Source organism: Pelodiscus sinensis, chromosome 12, assembly GCF_049634645.1.
Source record: "Pelodiscus sinensis isolate JC-2024 chromosome 12, ASM4963464v1, whole genome shotgun sequence".
NCBI classification, from domain to species: Eukaryota; Metazoa; Chordata; order Testudines; family Trionychidae; genus Pelodiscus; species Pelodiscus sinensis.
The window spans coordinates 36,197,054-36,219,231 of record NC_134722.1 but is presented as its reverse complement, the minus strand read 5'-3'; the positions used below and the strand labels follow the sequence as shown (position 1 = coordinate 36,219,231).

At 43.3% G+C, this 22,178-nt stretch overlaps 1 protein-coding gene across 2 annotated transcripts in view; it reads right to left on the bottom strand.

Annotated features, from left to right (window-relative positions):
- The window catches only part of MMP2 (matrix metallopeptidase 2), a 64,420-nt gene that overhangs the window by 33,854 nt on the left and 8,388 nt on the right, over positions 1–22,178 (bottom strand). For both annotated transcript variants that reach the window (XM_075940312.1, XM_075940314.1), the window contains exons 4-7: positions 19,820–19,968; positions 17,500–17,628; positions 13,606–13,779; positions 142–315 (exon numbers count right to left, since the gene is read on the bottom strand). In XM_075940312.1, coding sequence (XP_075796427.1) covers positions 142–315; positions 13,606–13,779; positions 17,500–17,628; positions 19,820–19,968 — 626 coding nt within the window. The remainder of the gene's footprint in view (positions 1–141; positions 316–13,605; positions 13,780–17,499; positions 17,629–19,819; positions 19,969–22,178) is intronic.

Here is a 22,178-nt window from a genome sequence, read left to right as displayed (position 1 = left end):
AGCCACTTTTAATTATACAATTAAAGGATGGAAAATTAAATGTGTGACATACAGGTCAATGACAAACTAGATCGATGACAAAATAGATCATACAGGTCAATGACAAAATAAACCAACAGATCAACTCAAATGTCCATTTACCAGTCTCTGGGCAGAAGCCATATTTTTTATCTCTGTCATAGTCTTCAGTAGTTCCACACCACCGGTACCCATCTGTCCTTCCTTCTGTTGTACAGCTGTCGTAGGATGTGCCTTGAAATTTGAAGGGAAACTTGCATGGTTGCCCTTCACTGTTTCCACCCATTGTGAAAAGAGCTGCAGTGAAAGTGAAACAGAAAAAAAAAGAATATTTTAATGGCTATTATATACATTATAATTAGAAATTGCTAAGAAAAACATTATTGGTTAATTATGTATAGTATGGCAGCATGTAGGGGCCCAGGACAAAGACAATTCTGGGAGAAAGGAAGTTATGTCCCCATTTCACACAAGGGGGAACTGAGGCACATGTGTTCACAATCATTATTAACACGACTCAAGTAAAGTGCACTGGGCTGATCAAGCTTATGGCAACATAATCTTTATGCCCTGCCTCATACGACTTGGAGAGAGTGTTCCTGGAAGCCATCTATTTTCTTTAGTGCTTTGCTAATTTATTTACACTGAGCTACTGAGGTTACTAAAATGGGATCTTAAACATGTACCAGATTTGTAGCTTGCCATTAATACTTTAGATGATGATTTTCCTACTGGGTATGTTATGTGACATTCCTGTTTGTTTAGATTGATGACTACAACAAAAGATATAAGCAGGGGAGGCCCCACCTGGGTATTTTTTTCGATCCCACTTATCTTTCCTTTAGCTCTGCTTCACTTTTCTGACTGTCCATACAACAGTCAATTGACGCTGCAGTGCTTGACACTATAAATATCTATGCTACATAGACTGAGCTTCACTTCTCTGACAAGAAGGATAGATAAGCATGACTCATGTGCTCTCTCCCAGTTAATACTCTTAGATGTGAGATGCTCCCCTTCAAGAAGTTCAGGTTTCACCCTCCCTGTCACCCACACATGACTCATGAACATTCCCAAGTTTTCTACAGTTCCTGAGAATCCTTCTATCATATAAATGGGGAAGAAAGTTCTTGTAGTTTAAGGCACAGAACTAACTCTACGTCTGGACATCTGGATTATTTCCTCAGGTTTGCTACAGCCATGCTATGTGGCCCAGGGAAGGGCAATTAAATGGTTTTGGCCAGGTTTTCAAAAATATATGTGAGAATGAATAATGTATGTGTGTGCTAATGACTTGGTATCCATCTAAAGGGAGCATCAACCCCTGCTGAGCCCTGTCTGTCTCTTCTGCTCTGCCACTGTATCAGCTAGGATCAGCAGTGGCAGAAAAGCTCCTGTGGGTACCAAGCTACCAGTGAAAGGAAACACTAAGAATATCAAAATGAGCCAAGAACTGAGAACAAAAGATCCCCCTGTAAGAGTAAAGGGCCACAACATTCTACTGTGTCCCTGGGTTGTTAGGAGCAAACACAGCAAAGTGAAACCCTTCACTCCCTGCTCCCCCTCCCCCCCCCCCCGGACTTTTTCCCTCATTTGCAACCAGGTTTGAACAGAGCAAGAAAACAAAGCGTGTGTGAGAATCATTTAAATACTTTTCTGCACTATTTTAACCACATGTTCTGATTCTAAAAAAATACCTGAATGCTAATAAACTGGCCATGTGTTTAGCAGTGCAAAATCTAGAGGTCAGAGAGCTACACCTAGGGCATAGTATCTTTCTTTTGAGGTGTATGCTACTTTTAGCCTTATATTTCAGCCAGTTCTGATTACTGACAAATTATCACAGACACTTTGTATTTGTGGGATTCGTTTTTCTCTGGTCTTAGTCTGTCATGTTAGTAGGAAGAAGCCATAGTGACCTATCCATTGTTTCTTGGCTTCATTTGCTTTTTGGAGAAACAAATAGGCTAACAGAGCTGAGTGGCATCAATACTGAGTAGGGAAGAATTGTGACACAGGTACTGACTGGGGCATTAGGGAGCCGCTTTCCAGTTAGTATGATTAGGTTCCTTTGAGGGATAATGTTCAGAAGTTACCATGAAAGAACAAGTTATTGCTTAAATGTGTCAAGCATGGTCCTATGGTGTGACCATACCATCCTAAGCACAGGATCCAGGAGAGAAGGGCTTAATGCTATATTTATGCTTCCCTGATGCAGTCACATTAGAAATTTTCTTCCAGGGGGCACTGCATCCATGAGGGACCTACAGATCTTAAGACTGTCTGGAATACTCTAACATGCCCTCTATGCTCCCTGTGTTCTGGGATAGGGAGCCCAGCCACTGATTTGGACTCAGAGAGGATTGCATCCCATTGATCACAAATCTTTTTAATATCTTTAAGAAGTCATTCAGTGTTATCCCTCTCAACATCTAATGTAGCATTGGATGCTTCAATTACAAGATTAGTTTTGTGGATCATTTTTAGCAGCTTCATCCACATGGATGACATTAAAATGCATTCACATTTGGATGTATACTTTTGAATTGACTTAAGAAATCCCAAGCATTGTTACAGGCTGGGGACCAACCAACCAAGTAGCAGTTCTGCAGAAAAGGACCTGGGGGTTACAGTGGATGAGAAGCTGGATATGAGTCAACAGTGTGCCCTTGTAGCCACAAAGGCTAATGGCATATTAGGTTGCTTTAAGAAGAGCACTGCCAGCAGATCCAGAGAAGTGATTATTCCCCTTTATTCGGCTCTGGTGAGGCCACATCTGGAGTATTGTGTCCAGTTCTGGGCCCCCCACTACAAAAAGGATGTGGACGCATCAGACAGCATCCAGCGGAGGGCAACCAAAATGATTAGGGGGCTGGAGCATATGACCTACGAGGAGAGGCTGAGGGACTTGGGTCTGTTTAGTCTGCAGAAGTGAAGAGTGAGGGGGGATTTGATAGCAGCCTTCAACTTCCTGAAGGGAAATTCCAAAGAGGATGGAGAAAGGCTGTTCTCAGTACTGACAGATGGCAGAACAAGGAGCAATGGTCTCAAGTTGTGGTGGGAGAGGTCCAGGTTGGATATTAGGAAAAACTATTTCACTAGGAGAGTGGTGAAGCACTGGAATGGGTTAACTAGGGAAGTAGTGGAGTCTCCATCCCTAGAGGTGTTTAAGTCTCGGCTTGACAAAGCCCTGGCCGGGTTGATTTAGTTGGGATTGGTCCTGCCTAGAGCAGGGAGCTGGACTTGATGACCTTCTGAGGTCTCTTCCATCTTTATGGTTCTATGATTCTATGATTCTAAGCCTGTGCTGTGAGAGTAAGAGATTCAAACTCACTTAAAACCTTTCTCACAGAGTCCTAATGCTGTGCAACCAGTTTAACACCATCTGTTAATGCTGACCATCTCATTGTTGATATGCCATGAAGGGAAACAGGCAGATGCTGCTTCAGAATTTTCCACTTTGGAGGACTGATACTGAAGAGATTGTACAATTTCTGGATTGTTCCAAATTGTGTGCTTGCTTCCTTGCATGATTCAGAACAATCATCGCCAAGAAGATTTAGTGTGTGTTGCCACAACTGGAGAAAATACAGTTTGGATTTTGCTCAAGAAGGACAGTTTGTACTCCATTGTACTTCCCAGCCACATTGGATCCATTGTAATAAGCTTGGCCAATGCAGACTTGAAAATTTAATTTGAAGCCTTCCAGAATTTCTGATACACCAGCAGCAATTTCTTTGTGTGTGAAATTATCGAACAAAATAAATTGTTCTTCTATTGAAATCTTTGAACTTCATGTAATTTTAACATAATGAACAACCTAGGTTGTCTGTTCTTTATGAGAACAGTTTGGAGTTGCATCAACAATAATTGAAAAGTACTTTGCATGTCATATTGCTTCAAGAATTGTTGTTTTTATAATGTCCCCGCAACTCAATAAGCTTGTTTTGTATTGTTGTAGACAGATAATGAATTCGCATGAATTCTCTGCTCTCTTGTAATTCATGAACATGCTAAGGATGGCCTGATAAAGTGGGTCATACTTGCTAAGAAATCCAAATATACCAAGAAAGTTTCTGTTTGTAGGGTCACCGATACATTGACTGGAACCAAACAAAGCCACTCCCAGATCAGAAAGAAAAAGAATGACATTCAATATGCGCGCAAGCAGTTTTTGCCAATTATCAGTTTCTGTGTTTATTTCACTCAGGAGTAAGTTTTCAGTTGAACTGTCAGCTAGTGCTGCTCTACTAACTGATTTTCATGTAACATAATTATCTTTATGCGATACTGAAGTTTCATGTGCAGGTATTCAGTTTTTTGACTTCCTCCAACCTCTACTGATGCTCCAACTGAATAGATCAAATAGTACTGATGAACTGGAAGTATTACAGTTAAAAATGAAACAGAGTACGTTGTACAGAGTCTGCTTTCCTATGCTCCAGCAAAGACAGTCTCTTGTGTAGATCTATCCATTTGGAAGAGTTTTTGTCAGCAGACAAATGGGAAAAGAGTGATTTTCAGAATCTTTCGGTATATTACTTGGTATCTGAAAACAACTAACTTTGAGAAATGATTACATTTGAGCAATATTGTTCTTATCAAGAAATCCAATATCAGGTTCTGATGCCACTGTTGTTACACTGTGTCCTATGCTTGTCATAAGTTCTTGTTCTTGCTGTGCAGCATCTCTGAGGTCCTAATTTTCTGCCTGCACCAGCTCTAAATCAAGTGCCAATTCTGCATCTATCTCTTCTATTGGCATTTCTGTGTCTTGATTAATGACCTTCTCATTTTGAGGCAGTGGCATTGAAATGTAATTTGTAGATACAAAATTTTCATCATCCAAACTGGAAGTGTCACTGTCAGTATGTTCACTGGCTAATGGCTGAGGCATCTTTTCTATGATAAATCATGTTATTGGCTTTAAACTCTTAAATGCTGCTTCACTGTTACTCTCACTGTCTCTTACTTGCACCACTTTCAAATCTTCGCTTCATTTTTATAAAGGGGTTCTTTTAAAACACAGCAACACACAGTACATTGATTCACTAAAGGCTATTGGTTATACAAAATTTTAATTGTATATACTTCACAATTAATATGATATAATAACAGTTTGAAGGTGTTATTTAATACAGCCCTCATGGCCTTATATAGTCTTGAAATTTCATCTCCTAACATGTTCCTGTTATTAAATTCCTCTAATAACTGGTACGTTATTGCGAATATTAACACAGGGTGATTGCCAGATTAGATCTAAAGTTTATTAAACTAGAATTAAAAGTTTATTATCACAAAAAAGCCTTTAAAGGGGAATCTAAAACTGGATGAAGAGATAGCTTACAGCTGAGCCTGATATGGTTATTGTATACGAAGACACGTAAGAAAAAACAGGAATACGAAAATCTCCTATGCAGAGATAAACATCTAATTGAAAGGTTAAACTCACTCTCAGACCAAGCAAAATCACTTTATGGTAACAGAAACTAATTACAACTTTCAAAACCTCTACACTATGCAAAGACTGTAATCAGTGTTTCATAACATAGATTCACTGATCACAGAAGCTGCTCCATCTCCAGTCACACAGATGAAAATTCAGATGAAAATTCAGATGTGACCGAAAAATTGGTGAAGGTCCAAGGTCCCACAATGATTTAAATCAATTTTTGCAAATATATATCACTTCTTTTGTTGTCTCTGTTATAACTGCAAGGTATATAATAAATGGAAATGACTTGGTAGAAAACTGTCAACAGTTGAGGCCCCTTTGTCTTCTGAGGCCTGAGCCAAATGGACCTCCTGGATGCCCTCTGACAGGGCCTGCATACCCTGTGAGTAGTTCTTCCACGCGTCAGAGCTCCTGGTCTGTGATTCAATTCAGCCTTCCCATGGGATCCCCAAAATGGGATAAAAGTTCTCCAAACGTATCCTGCTCATTGCACAAAACAAACCTTTTGGGTTTGATTCTCATTTACACAAAGGGCCTTCCACAGCATTTAGAAAGTGCAAAGAGGCCTTCAGGTGGGATATATTCTGGGCCTTATTACATAACCAGAATGTTGAGGTGTCAGTGTAGATGAGAACCAAGACCATATATTCTGACTATATATGTTAATGGATAGTTTGATTAGTGTTCTGGAAGATGCCGGTACAGTGTTTAAAATACAGGCAGTCCCCGGGTTAGGTACAAGATAGGGACTGTAGGTTTGTTCTTAAGTTGAATTTGTATGTAAGTCGGAACTGGTACATATTGTAGGGGAAACTCTAGCCAAACATTTCTCCAGAGCTCAGTTTTATTCTCCCACACCTCACTTCCCCCAGTCCTTTATTCTCAAGCTGAGGTGTCTGCTGAGAAAAGCCACTTCGCGTCTCCCTGGTCTGCTGGGTGGGGCGCTAGCTTCGCGTCTCCCTGGTCTGCTGGGGGGAAAAGCAGCTAGTGCGGGGTTGCCTCACCCCGTTTGTAAGTAGGGATCTGATGTAAGTCGGATCCATGTAACCCGGGGACTGCCTGTACTTTACTTTACTTTACTTTCTCTGGGCAGAATAGCTTTTAAAAAGCTTCTTTCAAGCATTTCACATGTATTATCTGGTTATATAGTTATATAACTTGTAGAATTTTATGGAAAAACTAAAGAAACTCTCTGGCAATGTCCTAACCTGCCCCTTAAACTAGGGGAAATGAGCAAAAGTGACAGAGCCAGTGCCAAGTGTGTGACTCAGTATTTAAGTCTCAGATTCTGGTGGCAAGCTAGCCAGGATACATACATTGAAGAAGGCAGTCTTTTCTGATGGGTGAAAAATTGTTTCAGAGAAATAAAAGATCAATATGCTGCTAACTGCAAATTTCTCCTGACCTGACAGACTCCATGATATCAACTCCTAATCCTGTGCTATTTGAATCTATTTCTAGGTTTTAGAAAATGGTGTCTTGGAATAATAAGTGAACAATACCACAATGTGTTTAACAAGAAACATCTGTGCATAGCCATTCAAAGATCTTGCAAAACAATGACATCACAAACAAACGGCTCAAAACCACCAAGTCAGTTTCAAAACATTGGCACTAGTATTTGGGGCAAGCAGAACCATAACTCCTCTTGACATTTGAAGAGACAGTTTAATGTCTCTAGTCCATGTAATCTTAGGCACAGAAATAGCCCCATATGCACAAATATCTATCTATCCATCATCCCTGTAGTATCTAAGCTCCACTAGTATTTTAAGGAAGTAACAACAGCAGTTTCTCTCCCCTCCTTCTTTCCAGTTTCAAGGAGAAGCAACTTGATGAATTTGGAGAGATGAAGAAGTTGGTGGAAAGACTTGAGGTCTTGTCCACACAGTGAAGCAAAGTGTCCCGAGGGAGGGGGGTTATTTATAGATGCTCTAATGTGCTGATTTCTGTCTGCCCCACGTACACCCTGATGACATGCTCTTAAAGGTACCTAATGGACAGTAACATGATGTGATCTAGGTACCTCTCAGACTCAGAGTGCACCAACAAGGCAATTAGAGCATAGCACATTACAGTGCTTTATAATATTGCCATGCGCTTAGAAATGAAGGTGCCCCCTTTGGCACCTCTGGCTGGAATACGGACATATGTGGCACTATACCTGAAAACTACTGGAAATTCTAAAAAACATTGATCTTTTCTGCTAAGTTTGAAAATCTTCTTTTCTGAAACGCGAGCCCAAGGGACAACATGAAGTCTGAGGCTATGTCTACACAACCAGGATATTTTGAAATAAGTTATTTTGAAATAGGCTTATTCCTCTTCACAAGCAAGAGTCATCAGTTTGAAATACCAGGCCCCTTATTTCGAAATACCTAACTTGGTAGTGCGGATGCTCACCTTTGCTATTTTGAAATAAAGGGAGTTATTTTGAAATAACTCTCCAGTGTAGACATGCCCTGATTGGGATAAGAAGGCTAATAGGAAAGCATTGGAAAAGAGGCTATGAGAACACTTTTTTCTATACAATAGCTATTATGGTCGCTCTACAAATTATGGCTGCTCGACTGACAAATATATAAATAGAAATACCTACATGGGCAGTTATTGCAGGACATGTCGCATGGTAGTTAGGTGTTTTGGGATCTGTTAGTCTGACCTTGATGCTGCAAGATATTGAGCATAACTGGCTCTAGCTTTGTTTCTAAACACTGATTACGAGGTATATTAACCTGCACTCCCTTTCCCAATACAATCTATAATTTTCTAAAGATAATTCATCCATAACCTTGCAAACAAGTGCACTACAGGTTGGACCTCCCTTGTCCAGAATTCTCGGGACCTGACCAGTCCTAAATGAGGGGATCTGCTGGACCAGGGGAGGTCCCTCCCAACATGGCCCATGCTGAACTCCTGCCCCATTCTAGGGCTTCAACATAGCACCATTGCTGCGTGCCCAGCCATGGCTCCCCAGGCTGGAGCTCACTAGCTACCCCTGCTGGACCTGAGCTCCACAGCCAGGGCTGGACCTCCCTGGTGGCAGACAGGCCTGGAGCTCCATAGCTGCTACCAACCCCAGCTACCTCACAGCCACAAGCAGCAGAACTCTCCGCTGTGCCGCCTGCCTCTTCGTGTTCCCCCTCTCCCTCACATGGGGCTCCCAGCTGAGTCGCCAGCCCTCCTGCCATGCTCCTATCCCATGGCTCAACCTTGCTATACCTGGGCTCTATGGCCCAGGAACATCCCTGGTCCTGCCACATCACAGATGTTCCTGGACCAGAGAGTCCCAGTTAAGGAAGGTACAACCTGTATGAGTGTTCCAAGGAGGAACCGGAGATTATAACAACTCTGGTTTCAAACAAAATCTCCAATATTATTTATTTAATTCATTCCTTTCTGACTCATTATTATTATTGACTATTGGATTACGGTATTACCTGGAGGCTTCAAATAGGATTGTGGACTGTTTGTGCTAGGCACTGTACAAAACACACCAGGAGCACCCCCAGAAATTTTTGACATCACAGCTGAACCACTCTCACTTTAACTTAAAAGGTTGTGACCAAGCGTCTGCCAGGCTGAATTTCAGTGAGCAGCACTTACAACTTGGTGCATGGAGTCATGGCACAACTAGTGCCAGTGAACCCTCTGTCAAGGAGCTACTGGGAGAAACCCAAGGGATGCTGTGAGCCCATGTGCCAGGTTGCATTGCCACTCAGTTTGGGGGCTCTCACAAATGATTGCTTTTGTCCTCCTGTCCCAGGCAACAGTGTCCCCCCAATTGGCACCCCTGCCAATGGAACATAACACGTATGGAGGCAAGCAGCACATCAGCTCCTGATCTCAAGTGCTTGCATTCTAAGTAGTCAAAGAATGGAAGGGGGATGTAGCGATGAAGTGATTTGCTCAAGGCTACCTAATATTCTAGTTGCAGAGTAAGAAATAGAATCTAGTTATCTTGCGCTGTAGGCCCCGGCCTGACCCAATGCACCACTCCAGGATATTCCCTGCAGTTTCACATCCATTACATCAAATTAAAGTTTACATAGCATGAGAGTTTTCTGTAATTTTCCACTCTGAAGACTCACCTCAAGATTTTAAATAATGCACATATTTGAAATATATGAACAGAAGAATGTTAGTTACTTAAATACAATCACCACACTCCATATAGTGAAAAAAAATTCTGAGTGAATGAAATTGTTATACAGATTATTTAATCTGCATGTGATCTTTCCTAAAAAAATGATAGATTATGAGACGCATTTTTTTGGAGGCTTAGCACTCTGCTTGCAATTCAGAAAGCTTAATAAAAAAAATCCTTCAGATGAGCTCAGCTTTTCAAAACCAACAAACATTTTTCCATTAATATGGTTTTTAATATATGGTTTCTGAAATACACACTGTCATTCCTCTGTCTGCTTTGGACAACTGAAAGGGCTTTTTTTAAGTAAAAAAGTCATTTGGCATTTGTTAAAAATAAAAAACTAATTCTAAAGGCATTCCCACTTACCTGACTCACATTTTGCAATGAACCATTAACTATGTAACTTCATACCAACATTTATTTGCAGTTGAATTTCAACCATCATGATTCTGTAAAGGAGTCAGAGCATTTCTGTGGAACGTGATATGATGTAACAATATCTCCCACCACAGAGAAGCGGGGCCAGGGTTCTAACAATAGGCCAAATCCTCAGCTATATGAATTGACAGAGCTTCAGTGACATCACTGAAGGTACAGAGATTGGGCCTGGCCCATTGCATCGTGAGAATGTCACAAACAATGGGGTCAATTGTTACTTATGGGGGAGCTATGATTCCTGCTGTAGCAGCCTGGTGTTCAAGGGAAAAGACACGTGGCCAAAGTATAGAGATAAGTTGTAGCATGTGCCTCTCTCTGACTGTCCCATCTTGCTAAGAGAAGCTGATTCTATAATTCCGGGTGCATGGGGAATGTGCTTCTACCTAGTTTCTGGATGTCAAGGAACTATTCTTTCCTCCTGCCAAGCAGCTACATAAAGGCCAGGTTCAGTCTGATACTATGACAGTAATATTTAATATCAAGCAAGTCAAAATCCAAGTATGGTACATCAAAGTGAAAAATTCTTTCTTTTATCTGTCCTCATTCTCTTTGTAATTACATCACACCCTTAATGGGACTGTTACCCACTGGACAAGCCTGTGATGTCTTCAGCTGACTGCGATATGCCAAAAGATATGTGGATATTCAGGGGTTGTATAAATCAAGGTTAGTTCCTGTAGCATGTGGGGAAAATGCGAACGTGCTTATGAAAATGTGAATGCTTGCCCATGCAATGGTTTGGCTCTGCCAAATCCTGGTCCTGTGGAAGTCAAGAGCCAAATGCTAGTCCTTTCCATTGTTACTTTGTTATGTGGCCTCTCTTTGGAGGGGACCAATTAGCAGGACTGAAAAGGGGGGGGGGAGATATTTCTTACTGTGTAGTCAGTTCGTTTATTCTATTCAGTTCACCTGACCTGCGCAAAAATTGCCTCTGTGACGCCAAGGAGGAGATGGAGGGGGGAGTCGTTTAGCTAGTGTGTTCTGTTCATGCCTTCCCCATATTTCCTTGTTTATTGTACTTGATAAGGACCCAGTGATGTCAATATGACAATTATATCTGAGGAGCTGAAGCTAGTGGCCCAGATTCTATGCTGGGTGCACTGAACCAGGGAAGGAGGGAGATGGGAAGGGCCACAAAGGAGTTGATACCACTACTTGTTCTGTGTCAGTTTCAGCATACAGGCAGTCCCTGAGTTACGTGGATCTGACTTATGTTGGATCCGCACTTACGAACGGGGCTTTCTTGCCCCGGAGCTCGCAGGCAGTGGGACCGCCCAGAGCGCAGCGGTCCCGCCACCTCGACCTCCGGGGTGAGAAAAGCTGCTCCGGGTGCCCCTCGTCTGCTGGGGACCGTCTCCAGCAGACCAGGGACACTGGTAGCAAAGCCGGGGAGGCAGAGGGGTCCCGCGCCTCTGAGGCTTTGCTCTGGCAAAGCCGGGGAGGCGCGGGACTCCGCCGCCGCTGCGGCTTTGCTCCCGGTGTCCCTGGTCTGCTGGGGACCGTCTCCAGCAGACCAGGGACACCGGGAGCAAAGCCGCGGAGCACACGGGCAGCGGAAAGCCCAGACGTGCCGCTGCTGTCCCGCTGCCGGCGTGTTCCGTGGCTTTGCTCCCCATCTCCCTGGTTTGCTGGAGACCAACAGACCAGGGAGACGGGGAGAAAAGCAGAGCAAAGCCGCGCAGGACTCGGGCGGCGGGACCGCAGTGCGTCTCGGTCCCCCGCCTGCGTCTCCCTGGTCTGCTGGGGGGGGGCACAGCTAGTACGTCCGGTTTTCTCCAGACGCCTGTGGTAGAGCAGCTGTGGCGCTGCCGGTTGGTCCCGCAGCGCTGCTCTGGACGCTACTGGACCAACCCGGCACCACCCCAGCTGCTCTGCCCCAGGCATCCTGATTCAGCCGCTGCTGGTCAGTTTCAGCAGCGGCTGACTTGGGGACGCCTGGGGCAGAGCAGCTGGGGTGCTGGTGGATTGGTCCAGTAGCGCCAAGGAGCGGCGCTACTGGAGCAACCCAGCAGCACCCCAGCTACTCTGCCCCAGGCGTCCCCAAGTCAGCCACTGCTGAAACTGACCAGCGCTGACTACAGGAAGCCCGAGGCAGAGTTGCTCTGCCCCTGGCTTCCTGGAATCAGCGCTGATCAGTTTCAGCAGCAGCTGACTTGGGGACGCCTGGGGTTCTTAAGTTGAATCTGTATGTAAGTCGGAACTGGCGTCCAGATTCAACGTGTTGAAACTGATCAGCGGCTGATTCCAGGAAGCCCAGGGCAGAGCAACTCTGCCTCGGGCTTCCTGTAGTCAGCTGCTGGTCAGTTTCAGCAGCGGCTGAATCTGGATGCCAGTTCCGACTTACATACAGATTCAACTTAAGAACAAACCTACAGTCCCTATCTTGTACGTAACCCGGGGACTGCCTGAACTTTAAAATGGGGGTAGGGAACATTTTGGGTTAGGAGCCACTGACCCCCAGAGAAATCAGGTGGGGGCCACATGCAAGTGAGAACCAAAAAGACCCCCCCCCCCACACACACTGATGTGGCCCCCAACTGAGAAGCAGCAAAAAAGACATTCCCCGCACTCCCCTCAAGCTCTAGTCCCATGGAGGGAAGGAGACAGTGAGGCTCAGGCTTGGGTCAGATTAACTCTCCTGGGGGCCTAGGATGAGTAGACTTTTGGAGTACGTCTACAATACAGAGGGTTTTTTTTCGGAAAAACTGCCATTTTTCAAAAAAACTTTCACTTACGTCCACACTGCAATCGTGTTCTTCCATAAGAAAATTGAAAGAACAGAGGGGTTTTTCTGACATTGGTAATCCTCATTCTACAAGGAAGAAACCCTCTCCCAAAGAGCTCTTTTGGGAAAAGGTGTGTGGACGGGGAAGAGGGAGTTCTTTCGAAAGAAGAGGAAAGAGGAAAAAGCACAGGTGCCTTGGTGGCCACTCCTCCCATAGTGCACTTTTGCAGCGTGGACATTCTCTTTCGGAAGAAATTTTTCCAGAACATCTCTTCCGAAAGAAGCCTGCAGTCTAGATATAGCCTTGGGGCCCCACTAGACTCTGGGGGGGAGTGAGCCTGAAGCCTTCCATCAAGCCACTGGCTGAATCCAGCTGTAGGTTCCCCACCCCTGCTTGAAAACACTGAAGCTTGCTAGAGTGCAACTCTGCTTCAGACTCTTTGCCAGGGTCTGGGGAAAGAATTTGACAGGGCATAAATACTACTGACAGAGTCAGGTCATCAGCAGGAGGGATTGAACTTGGGACCTTTAGAGCTAAAGCCATGTGTTTCTACTGCATGAGCTAAAAGCCCACAGGGCTGTAGAACAGATTTCATGCTCCCACTCAGTGCCTCTAGTTACATATGAGTCACTGTCAACTGGTCCAAACTGAGAGAGTCATTAGCTAGGGAAGTCAAGGAGACTCAACAATAAGAAAATCCAGACAAATAACTCCTAAACTGAGAATGTGGGGGGGTGGTTCAGTACAGGGATTACAGCTGATACTTCTTGGCTAAAAATCTGCCATGAGACAAGCCCCCAACCAAGTGCTCCACTTACATTCATGGGGACAGAATCCGTATTTGCCATCAGAATCAAAGTTGTATGTGGTTGAGCACCAAAGGAAACCGTCATTGCGCCCTGCATCCGTACAGCTGTTATATTCCTTATCATTGAACAGGAAAGGAAATTTACAATATTCGCCATCTGCATTCCCATACTTCACCTTAACAACTGTAAAGGGAGAAAACACAACAGTGCATTCTGTCACCAATTGTTTTCATCCATTTTTTCTGCATACAGGTTTGTTTCTTTTCTAGAGTGGAACTTAGCTATAAGGGACACTGATGTAGAAAGTTCAGGTGCATTGACACATTGAACTAATATATCCCCATGGGTTCCCAGTTGGCATAATGACCAAAACTGAAACTGTAACAAGTAATTTTGAAAAACAAACAACAAATTAAATATTGCTTCTATTGAAATGTTCAGTTCTCACAAGCAGCCCAGAAAGATAATTATAGTAGTTGATATAGCAATGCAAACTTTAATCCAAGCTATTAATTTGTTTAGTAAGTTAGGTTCTTTAATAGCATAGTGTAAAAAGTTCCCTATAATTCAAAAGGTTCCAGGGAGTAGTTTCAGCATAATCTTAACATGCCTCATAAACCATTTTGGCTTTTTCATTCAGAATTGAATCTGATCTACTGCTGTGATAGTGGTTATATTAATGCACACATCTCCTGAGCCTGATTTTTATTTCAGGAGTTAGTAATACATAGAAACTTTCATTAAGAATACAACATTGGAATGGTAACTTATTTTAAAGTGCATTCAGCCTAGCTGTCCTTAGTGATTTCTCAATGTGAGGAATTAATTGACCATTTGCAGAATAAATCCAAATACGCAAAACAGTTTCCTATTCGCTGTCACCCTTGAGCAAACATTCAGTCCAGTAATGACAGCCACAAAGCTATTCCTTCTGCTAAAGCTTGAAAAAAAGCCAGAAGAGATGGAACATAACTGCCAGGGCATAAGGATTCCATTGTTTTTCCAATGAACAAATTACTCCAGAAATTTAGAATTTGAAATGAACTAAAGAAATGAGGATGCACTTTAAATTCTGCTTTTTGTGAACCTGCATTCCTGTTTTGGCACAAAGAATTATAATTGGTAGACTATTATTTTTGTCAAATTAAAGAGAAACATTTACCATAATCAGCAGTAATATTTAGTTCTAAAGGGTGAAATAAATGGCCAAATCATGCTGGCCAACCTCAGGTGAGATTTTATTGAGATCACAATTTGACTCACAAGGTGTAAGGCAAACAATATTTGGTCAATAGTTTGCATAAAGAAAACATCCTTTAATTGTCCAAAAGACAAACTTGCAGACATCCCCAAGTCCCACTGGTGCTGGCTTCTAATTGTAGTTCAAGGGTGCTCAGCCACATTATAGCTCCAGACTACACCCTTATTCCACTCCTTCCCCTAAACCCGCCCTCCAGTCCCCCCAAGGCCCTACCCCTGCTCTGCCTCTTCCTCCAAGAACAGCAGATTCCTGTTCCTCCCCCCTCACTTCCAGCACCTCTTGTACCCATGGAACAGTTGTTCCGCAGCATTCAGGAGGTGCTGGGAGAGGGAGGAAGAAGCTGATCAGTGGGGACCGCTGGCAGGCGGGAGTGAGGGATCTTGGCTGTCATTGGTGCTAAGCACCAGCTAATTTTTCTCTGTGGTTGCTCCAGCCCTGACGCTGAATCTCTTTTTTTTCCAGCCCTGATTTAGATACATTTCAGTGCAAGTCACAAGCCTGTGGAGCACAGACATGAACTAGCAAATTCTTTCTCAAGTGAATGGACCCACTGAAGATAAGGGGGCAACATTTTCAACAGTGATCACTAATTTGGGGTGTCCAACTTGAGACTCCCTAGAAGGGCCCAGTTTTCAGGAAGCTCTGTGTCCTCTCCCTCTAAACAGCAAGACTCCCTAAAAAGGTATCTCGGGATATGTCTACACTCCAGAGTTTTTCTGGAAAAATAATCCTTGCATCTACACTGCCATTGAGTTCTTTTGACAGAAAATCGAAAGAACGGAGGGGTTTTTACAATGGCGGTAAACCTCTTTCTACGAGGAAGAGGTCTTTTTCCGAAAAAGCTTTTGTGGAAAAAGGCATGTGTGGATGCAGAAAAAGGAGTTCTTTCAAAAGAAGAGGCCTCCAGGAAATAACACAGGTGCCCTGGTGGCTACTCCGTCCATACTAAATGCAAGATAGCATTCCATGCAAGATAGCATCCAATCAATGTGGACGCTATCTTTCGAAAAAGCACATTGCTTTTTCATTGCACTTTGTCTGTGTAGATCAGGCATGTCAAACAGGCCCCTGGAGGACCGCATGCAGCCCCCATTGAAATTTTTTGCAGCCCGCCACTACATTTTATAAAAGAATAAAGTGTGGCCCGCAGGCCACTCGGAGCATGTGGCTGAATGCAGATCACAGCTGGCCGACTGGCCACTCTCCGCATGGCACCACAGCGATTGCTCACTGTGTTGGGCGCTCCAGCACATGCTGACAGCCGGCTGGCTGCTCTGCACAGGCATCAAGCGCCTGCTCACAGCTGGTCGCTATGCTCACACCGCCCCATCGCCTGAAGAAGAAATGTGTGTTGGCGGCGGCAGCTCCAGGACCCAGGGATTAGGTTAGGGGGAGGCTGGGAGTGCCTGGTTCTGGTGGAGGGAGGAGGCATTACGTTGGGGATACCTGGCTCTGGTGGATGAAGGAGGCATTACGTTGGGGATACCTGGCTCTGGGGGAGCGAGGAGACATTAGGTTGGGGGTGCCTGGCTCTGGGGGATGAAGGAGGCATTAGGTTGGGGGTACCTGGCTCTGGGGGAGTGAGGAAGCATTGCGTTAGAGGGGGGGTGTGCCTGGCTCTGGGGGAGAGATGAGGCATTGGGTTAGAGTGGGGGGGTGCTCTGCGGGAGCGGAGGGGGATCGGATTAGAATGGGGGTATGGGAAGTGCCTGGTTCTGGGGGAGAGAAGGAGGATATTTTGTTAACATTTTGTTTTTTATTTATTCCCAAATAAAATCACAAAATGTATATTAATTTTATATCACTAAACATGTCAATTTTTTGCAATTTCATGAATATTATGTTTATGCAAAATCTCAAACTTACAAAGTACCTGAAATTTTCACCGAAGCCTGTTCTGTTTGATTAACCACTGTCTATACGTTTTCTTTTATTTCGACAAAACAAGTTATGTATCATATACAAAATTAAAAAGTACATTAAATTTATATTTAAATTAAAAATTATCTTATATGGGCAAATAATTTTACACATCAAATTATTGTATTATATTAAAACAAGACCTGAAAAATTATAAAATATACCTAAAACATAATCTATAATAATAAATAATTATGACTTTCAGATAGAAGTACGTTTTCTTTGGTGGCCCTGAGAGCTATCAGTTTTTGTTTGTGTGGCCCTCAATAGACTTCGAGTTTGACATGCCTGGAGAAGATGCTCTCTTTCAGAAGAAGTTTTTCCAGAAGATCTCTCCAAGAAAAGCTTCTTCCAAAAGAAGCTTGCAGCCTCAGATTGGAATGTCAACATGGAAATACCCCAAACTCCCTGTTACTCTTGAAAATCTTGGCTTTGCACTTCTGCCTTGAGGGCTCTTTACACGAGTAAAGGGTTGCAGAATCAGATCTATGATTAATTCTAATTTCTGGGAGAAATGGGGGAGAACTATAATTAAATAAAAATTGGATAAAAGCAGAATTTAAAAATTATTGGAATTAATAACCATCAGTTGCCAGTGTAGTAGTTTTGTCGTTGCATTTACTACTGAAATCATTTCAGTAACAGAATGAGGTGCAATCTCTGGCCACCATTTAAGACAAAGCAGTCGATAGGTGCTTTGAAATATAAAATTGCTTAGGTACCTTGGCCCTCGCCCAGAGTCCACAGTTCATCATCATCAAAATGGGAGTCACCGCCAACACCTGGCCCAGGTGCAAAAGCGTGAGCCAAGAGGCCATCCTTGCCATCAAATGGGTATCCATCACCATGCTCTGTACAAGAAAAACCCAGAAGAGGGGCATTTATAATGGGCCCAATCCTGAAAACCCACTCGTGACTTTAGTCTCATGGGCGTTCCCATTGAAGACATCACTGGGAATGCATCACATGTGGAAGGTTTGCAGGGCTGGACTCTAGGAGAGGAAACTTTCATATAAAAAAGCAAGCACACATGGAGATTCGTGCCTGTGTTACAGCATGTTTCCTTATCTGTTAGGAGGATATTTGGAAGGGATGCTGGTGTTAGTGAAGCTCTGTAAGACAATCTCATGTTAAACAGTGCTATACACATCCATGAGATGTTCTCAATTTTGACTGGTGTGAAGAGTAAAATAAACATTGCAGTGAAGTTATGTTTTCAGGGGAATATAAATGTCATTATCGGTCTGCAACCGACAGCATCAGACCTGAGGATCTACTTGGCTTTGCAGGCTCCTGTAGTCTCTTCCACAGCAAGCTAGTCCTTTACCATATAGGGTATGTCTACACTACCCCGCTAGTTCGAACTAGCGGATTTAAAAATGGCGGCTCCCCGCTTATGCTAATGAAGCCTGGGAAATTCAAATCCTGGGCTTCATTAGCAAGTGCGGTATGCATACATTACCCCGCTAGTTCGAACTAGCGGGGTAGTGTAGACATACCCATACTCTGTTATCTTTTCCTGTATGTCTCCTTCTCTGTGCACAGGCTGCCAGTGCTGCCTCATAGGAAAGCAAATTAGCTTCATTTTTCTCAGCCATGAATCCCTGAAAAGCTGGTTCCTATTCCGTGTCCCGAAGTCTGAGGCTCAGCCCATCCTACTCCCACATCAAGCATGCCTCATCTGAGCCTGCTTGCCAGGCAACTGCCTTTTCAGTAGTTCTCCTGTTACTACTTTAACAGCTTTTCTTGGAAGCTTACCACACCTGGGTAACGCAAGCTGGCATGGGTATAGCCCTGTTATTCACAGCTCTCTCACCACACTGCTCTGGCAATTTGAAGCTTCCAGGATCTCCAGTCACATCACTAAAAGCCTTTTGGTTTGATGTGCCATTTCACAGAAGCCCTAAATACACATGCTGAATTTTCTATTCCATTACACCTATTTTTGCTGGCCTCCTTCCCAATATTCCCATGTGTCCAGCCTTAGTCTTTTTCTTTGTCAGCATAGACTCCGTTTGAGAAGATTTGTGAACAACAACCTCAAAATGCTGTGTAGAGTCCCTGCCAATTTGAACCTTAACACAGGGTTGTGAACAGAGGGGTGTGAACAGTGATTACAAGAACTGAAGCCTTAGGGAAAGCAAATCTTATGCTATTTCTAGGCTGTAATCAAGAGATACTAAAACCAGCACGAGAACTCTGCATTTTGTGAGATCAGTTTTGTGGACCCGGGTAAGAATTTGAAATATTGGGTGCTGATCCCTACTGCACCAAAACTTTGAACCTTCTGAGGCTAAGCCATCACTAACTGAAGCAAAGAAAACTAGCTTGAACTGGAGACCTCCACACACAGCTCAGCTCTTCCTTTGGTTTCCTCTCTTAAAACACTGAACATGCAAATGGACTTATTAAAAATGACATGGCTTTCTATGGCTTGTTGGTTAAGTGCCAGAAGTTCCTAATGAAACCCAGGCTCTTTCTATGTGAAGTCAAATTAACAAACTGAATCCAGTCTAATAACAGTGCCTGTTCAGATCTAGATTTTGGAACTCCCAAAAGCAAAACATGTTTGGACTAAGTTCAGCCCATAAAAGCAAATAGAGACTAAGTGTGAAGTTCAGATGGCACATCCCAATTCATATTTAGTGTCTAGGAGTATTAGAATAGTCTGTCCTCTGCAAATAGCATTTGAAGCCAATTGAAAAACCTAGCAGAGATTTCTCAATAAACAGTACAATATCATTCCATTCACTCCAGTGGACCTCTGCCAATTCACATCAGCTGAGGCTCTGTCTCAATATTCCCCAGATCTATTGCTGATTGTTTACATTCAGAAATATTTTTGTCCCTTAGCAATTCTCTTGTTGCAACAGATAAATATAGACCAAGGGTGTATGTCTACAGCCATACTCACAAACTCATGCAGGGGCATGGTTTATCAGAAAGGCTGATTGGAGTGCTTGCTTGCAGGTAGGTCATTCCTAAACTGATGATTAATGGAAGGAAGAAAACAAAAAGCATATGTAAGAATAGCAACTATACCCCATCGTCCAAAATTAATCATAATGTCTGCTTCTCCATCATTAATTCGGGAAATTGTCAGTGGTGTCACATCACTCCAGACTTTAAAGGCTCGTGCAAAGGCATCATCTACTGTTTCAGAGTCCAAATCCGGTGTATACCCTAAAATCCTTAATGATAAAAGAAAAAAGAGCACAGTCTGAAAAGTTAAACAACACATAAATGTTCTGTTTAGAGCACTGAAAGTACCATTAAAATTAACTCCTTTGGTAAAGGGAGATGTCAACCATACTAAATGGTTCTGGATGTTCCCAGAGCTCCAGGGTATCAAGATTTTTTTAGACCAACCTGTAATTTAAATGTAATTGTCTGTCAGAGAGCTATTGATGTTTCCTTTAAGAATGAGGGCACTGCAGGAAGCAGCATGCTACGTAACTGGTTATCTGACTCTGCATCCCATATTATTATGGAAATGTGTTTTTAAATATGAATATGCATAATTCAAATATGTTTTATGCAAAACTGAGCAAGTAACCTATCATTCAAGAGCTTGTAACTCCGGAATATGTATATTCTATTTGTGTGCATGTACAGATTGCACTTCAAAAATCCAGGATTCTCTGGTTCAGTAACATCCGTGATCCAGCATCACTGTGGATGTTTTAGGATTAGAGAGTCTTGGCATACTGCAGTGGGGTGAGGGCCTGGTAGCCGGTATGTGGTTCAGATGGGCTGTGAGGGTGGAGGGATGGAACCTGGCATGGCCTGCATGGGCTGCAAGGTGGGGCAAGGAGCCAACATGTGGCTTATCTGGGCTGCAATGGGGGGGGGGGGGAGAGGGAGTTCAAGGGAGCTGGCACGTAGCTTATCTGGACAGCAGGAGCTGGCATGTGGCTCAGTTGGACTTCGAGACGGGGGGGGGTCAAGAGCTGGTTTGCGATTTAACTGGAGAGGGGCCAGGAACTAGGAAGCCAGGAAGTCCGGTGGGGAGATCAGCAGGAGGCCTGAAATGACCTCCCCTGGTCCAGAAAAATCCCTCATCTGGGACCAGTCATGTCCCAAGGTCATGCCCATTGCTCAAGACAAAGAATAGCCTTGTTTTTCCTATAAGTGTAAATTGTGGTTGGTCCTACAAAGACATGTGACCATGCCCTGGGAAAATTCTTTTTAAGGAATGGGAAGCAAACAATGACTGTCTTCAACTGGTTTCCCAGACTGCTTCCCATCACAAGAGGACATGTGAAAAGACCTGGAAACAAATAACTCTAACAAAGAGAAGTAGAAGCAGATGGGCCCTGGTTAGAAAATAGATCAGATTTGGCCTGAAGGACTTTACTTGAAATAAGGACTAGGGTGAGAAATTGTGGCCTTTAACAATTTATTTTAGTATATTAGGCTTTAGCTGACACATTTTGTTTATTTTATCTTAGTAACTTGCTTTGATCTGTCTATTATCACTTGCAACCTCTTAAATTCTCCTTTTTATATTTAATAAAATCACTTTTGTTTATTATCAACAGCAGTGTAAATAATTGTTCCGTGGGAGGAGGGTGGAACAGCTGTGTAGATCTCTCTTTCATTGATAAAGGGGGGGTGGTGAACTACAGGAGCTTTCTCTGTGTAAAACTCTCTTCTCAGAGTAAGATGGATTGATCTGGGGTTTAGGTCCCACCTGCACTATGCTCCTGGGTACGGTGAAGTCCATGTCGTGAGCCCTCCCTGAGCTGAGCTGTTGTAAGTATCTGTGTTAATCTGCTGGGGGGCTGTTACCACAATTCTGTACCTTTGCTGGGGGAGACTGGAGCTTCTGGTTCAGCAGGACAGGTCAGTGACACACCTGAGAGGGCAAGTAGGTGAGTTCAGTGTCAGCCCATCAAGTGACAATCTCTAGGGGATCTCTTTGACACAACATGTTACTGATTATTTGCTCAGTGGCTGTGTTACTTACATCTTTAATGCACACTGAACTGAATATATGTATTGTATGTCATAGCTGGCATGCTGGAAGAGCCATACCAAACATTATGTTGCTTCACTGAAATCAAAGATCCTTTCAGTCATATCATCCTATTAGACATGTGTACACAAGCATCCCACCACTGAATCATGAGACTGTTGGGACCCTCCTGGCTACTAGAAGAAATGTGGAGCTCAAAAAATGGGCACTTTTCCCCTTAAGCTTAAAAAATGCCTTTTTCTTCTTAGTCATGTTTTGATTTTGTGTTAAATAAATAATAGATAATTCCATGCCAAGCAACTCTGCTATCAAGGATGTGGTACAGACTGAGACATAAGACACATAACACATAGAGAGACAGCTCACAAGTGCTTTTGTTTCTTCATCTTGATTTATTCTGACCAGGCCTTATTCATACATCTG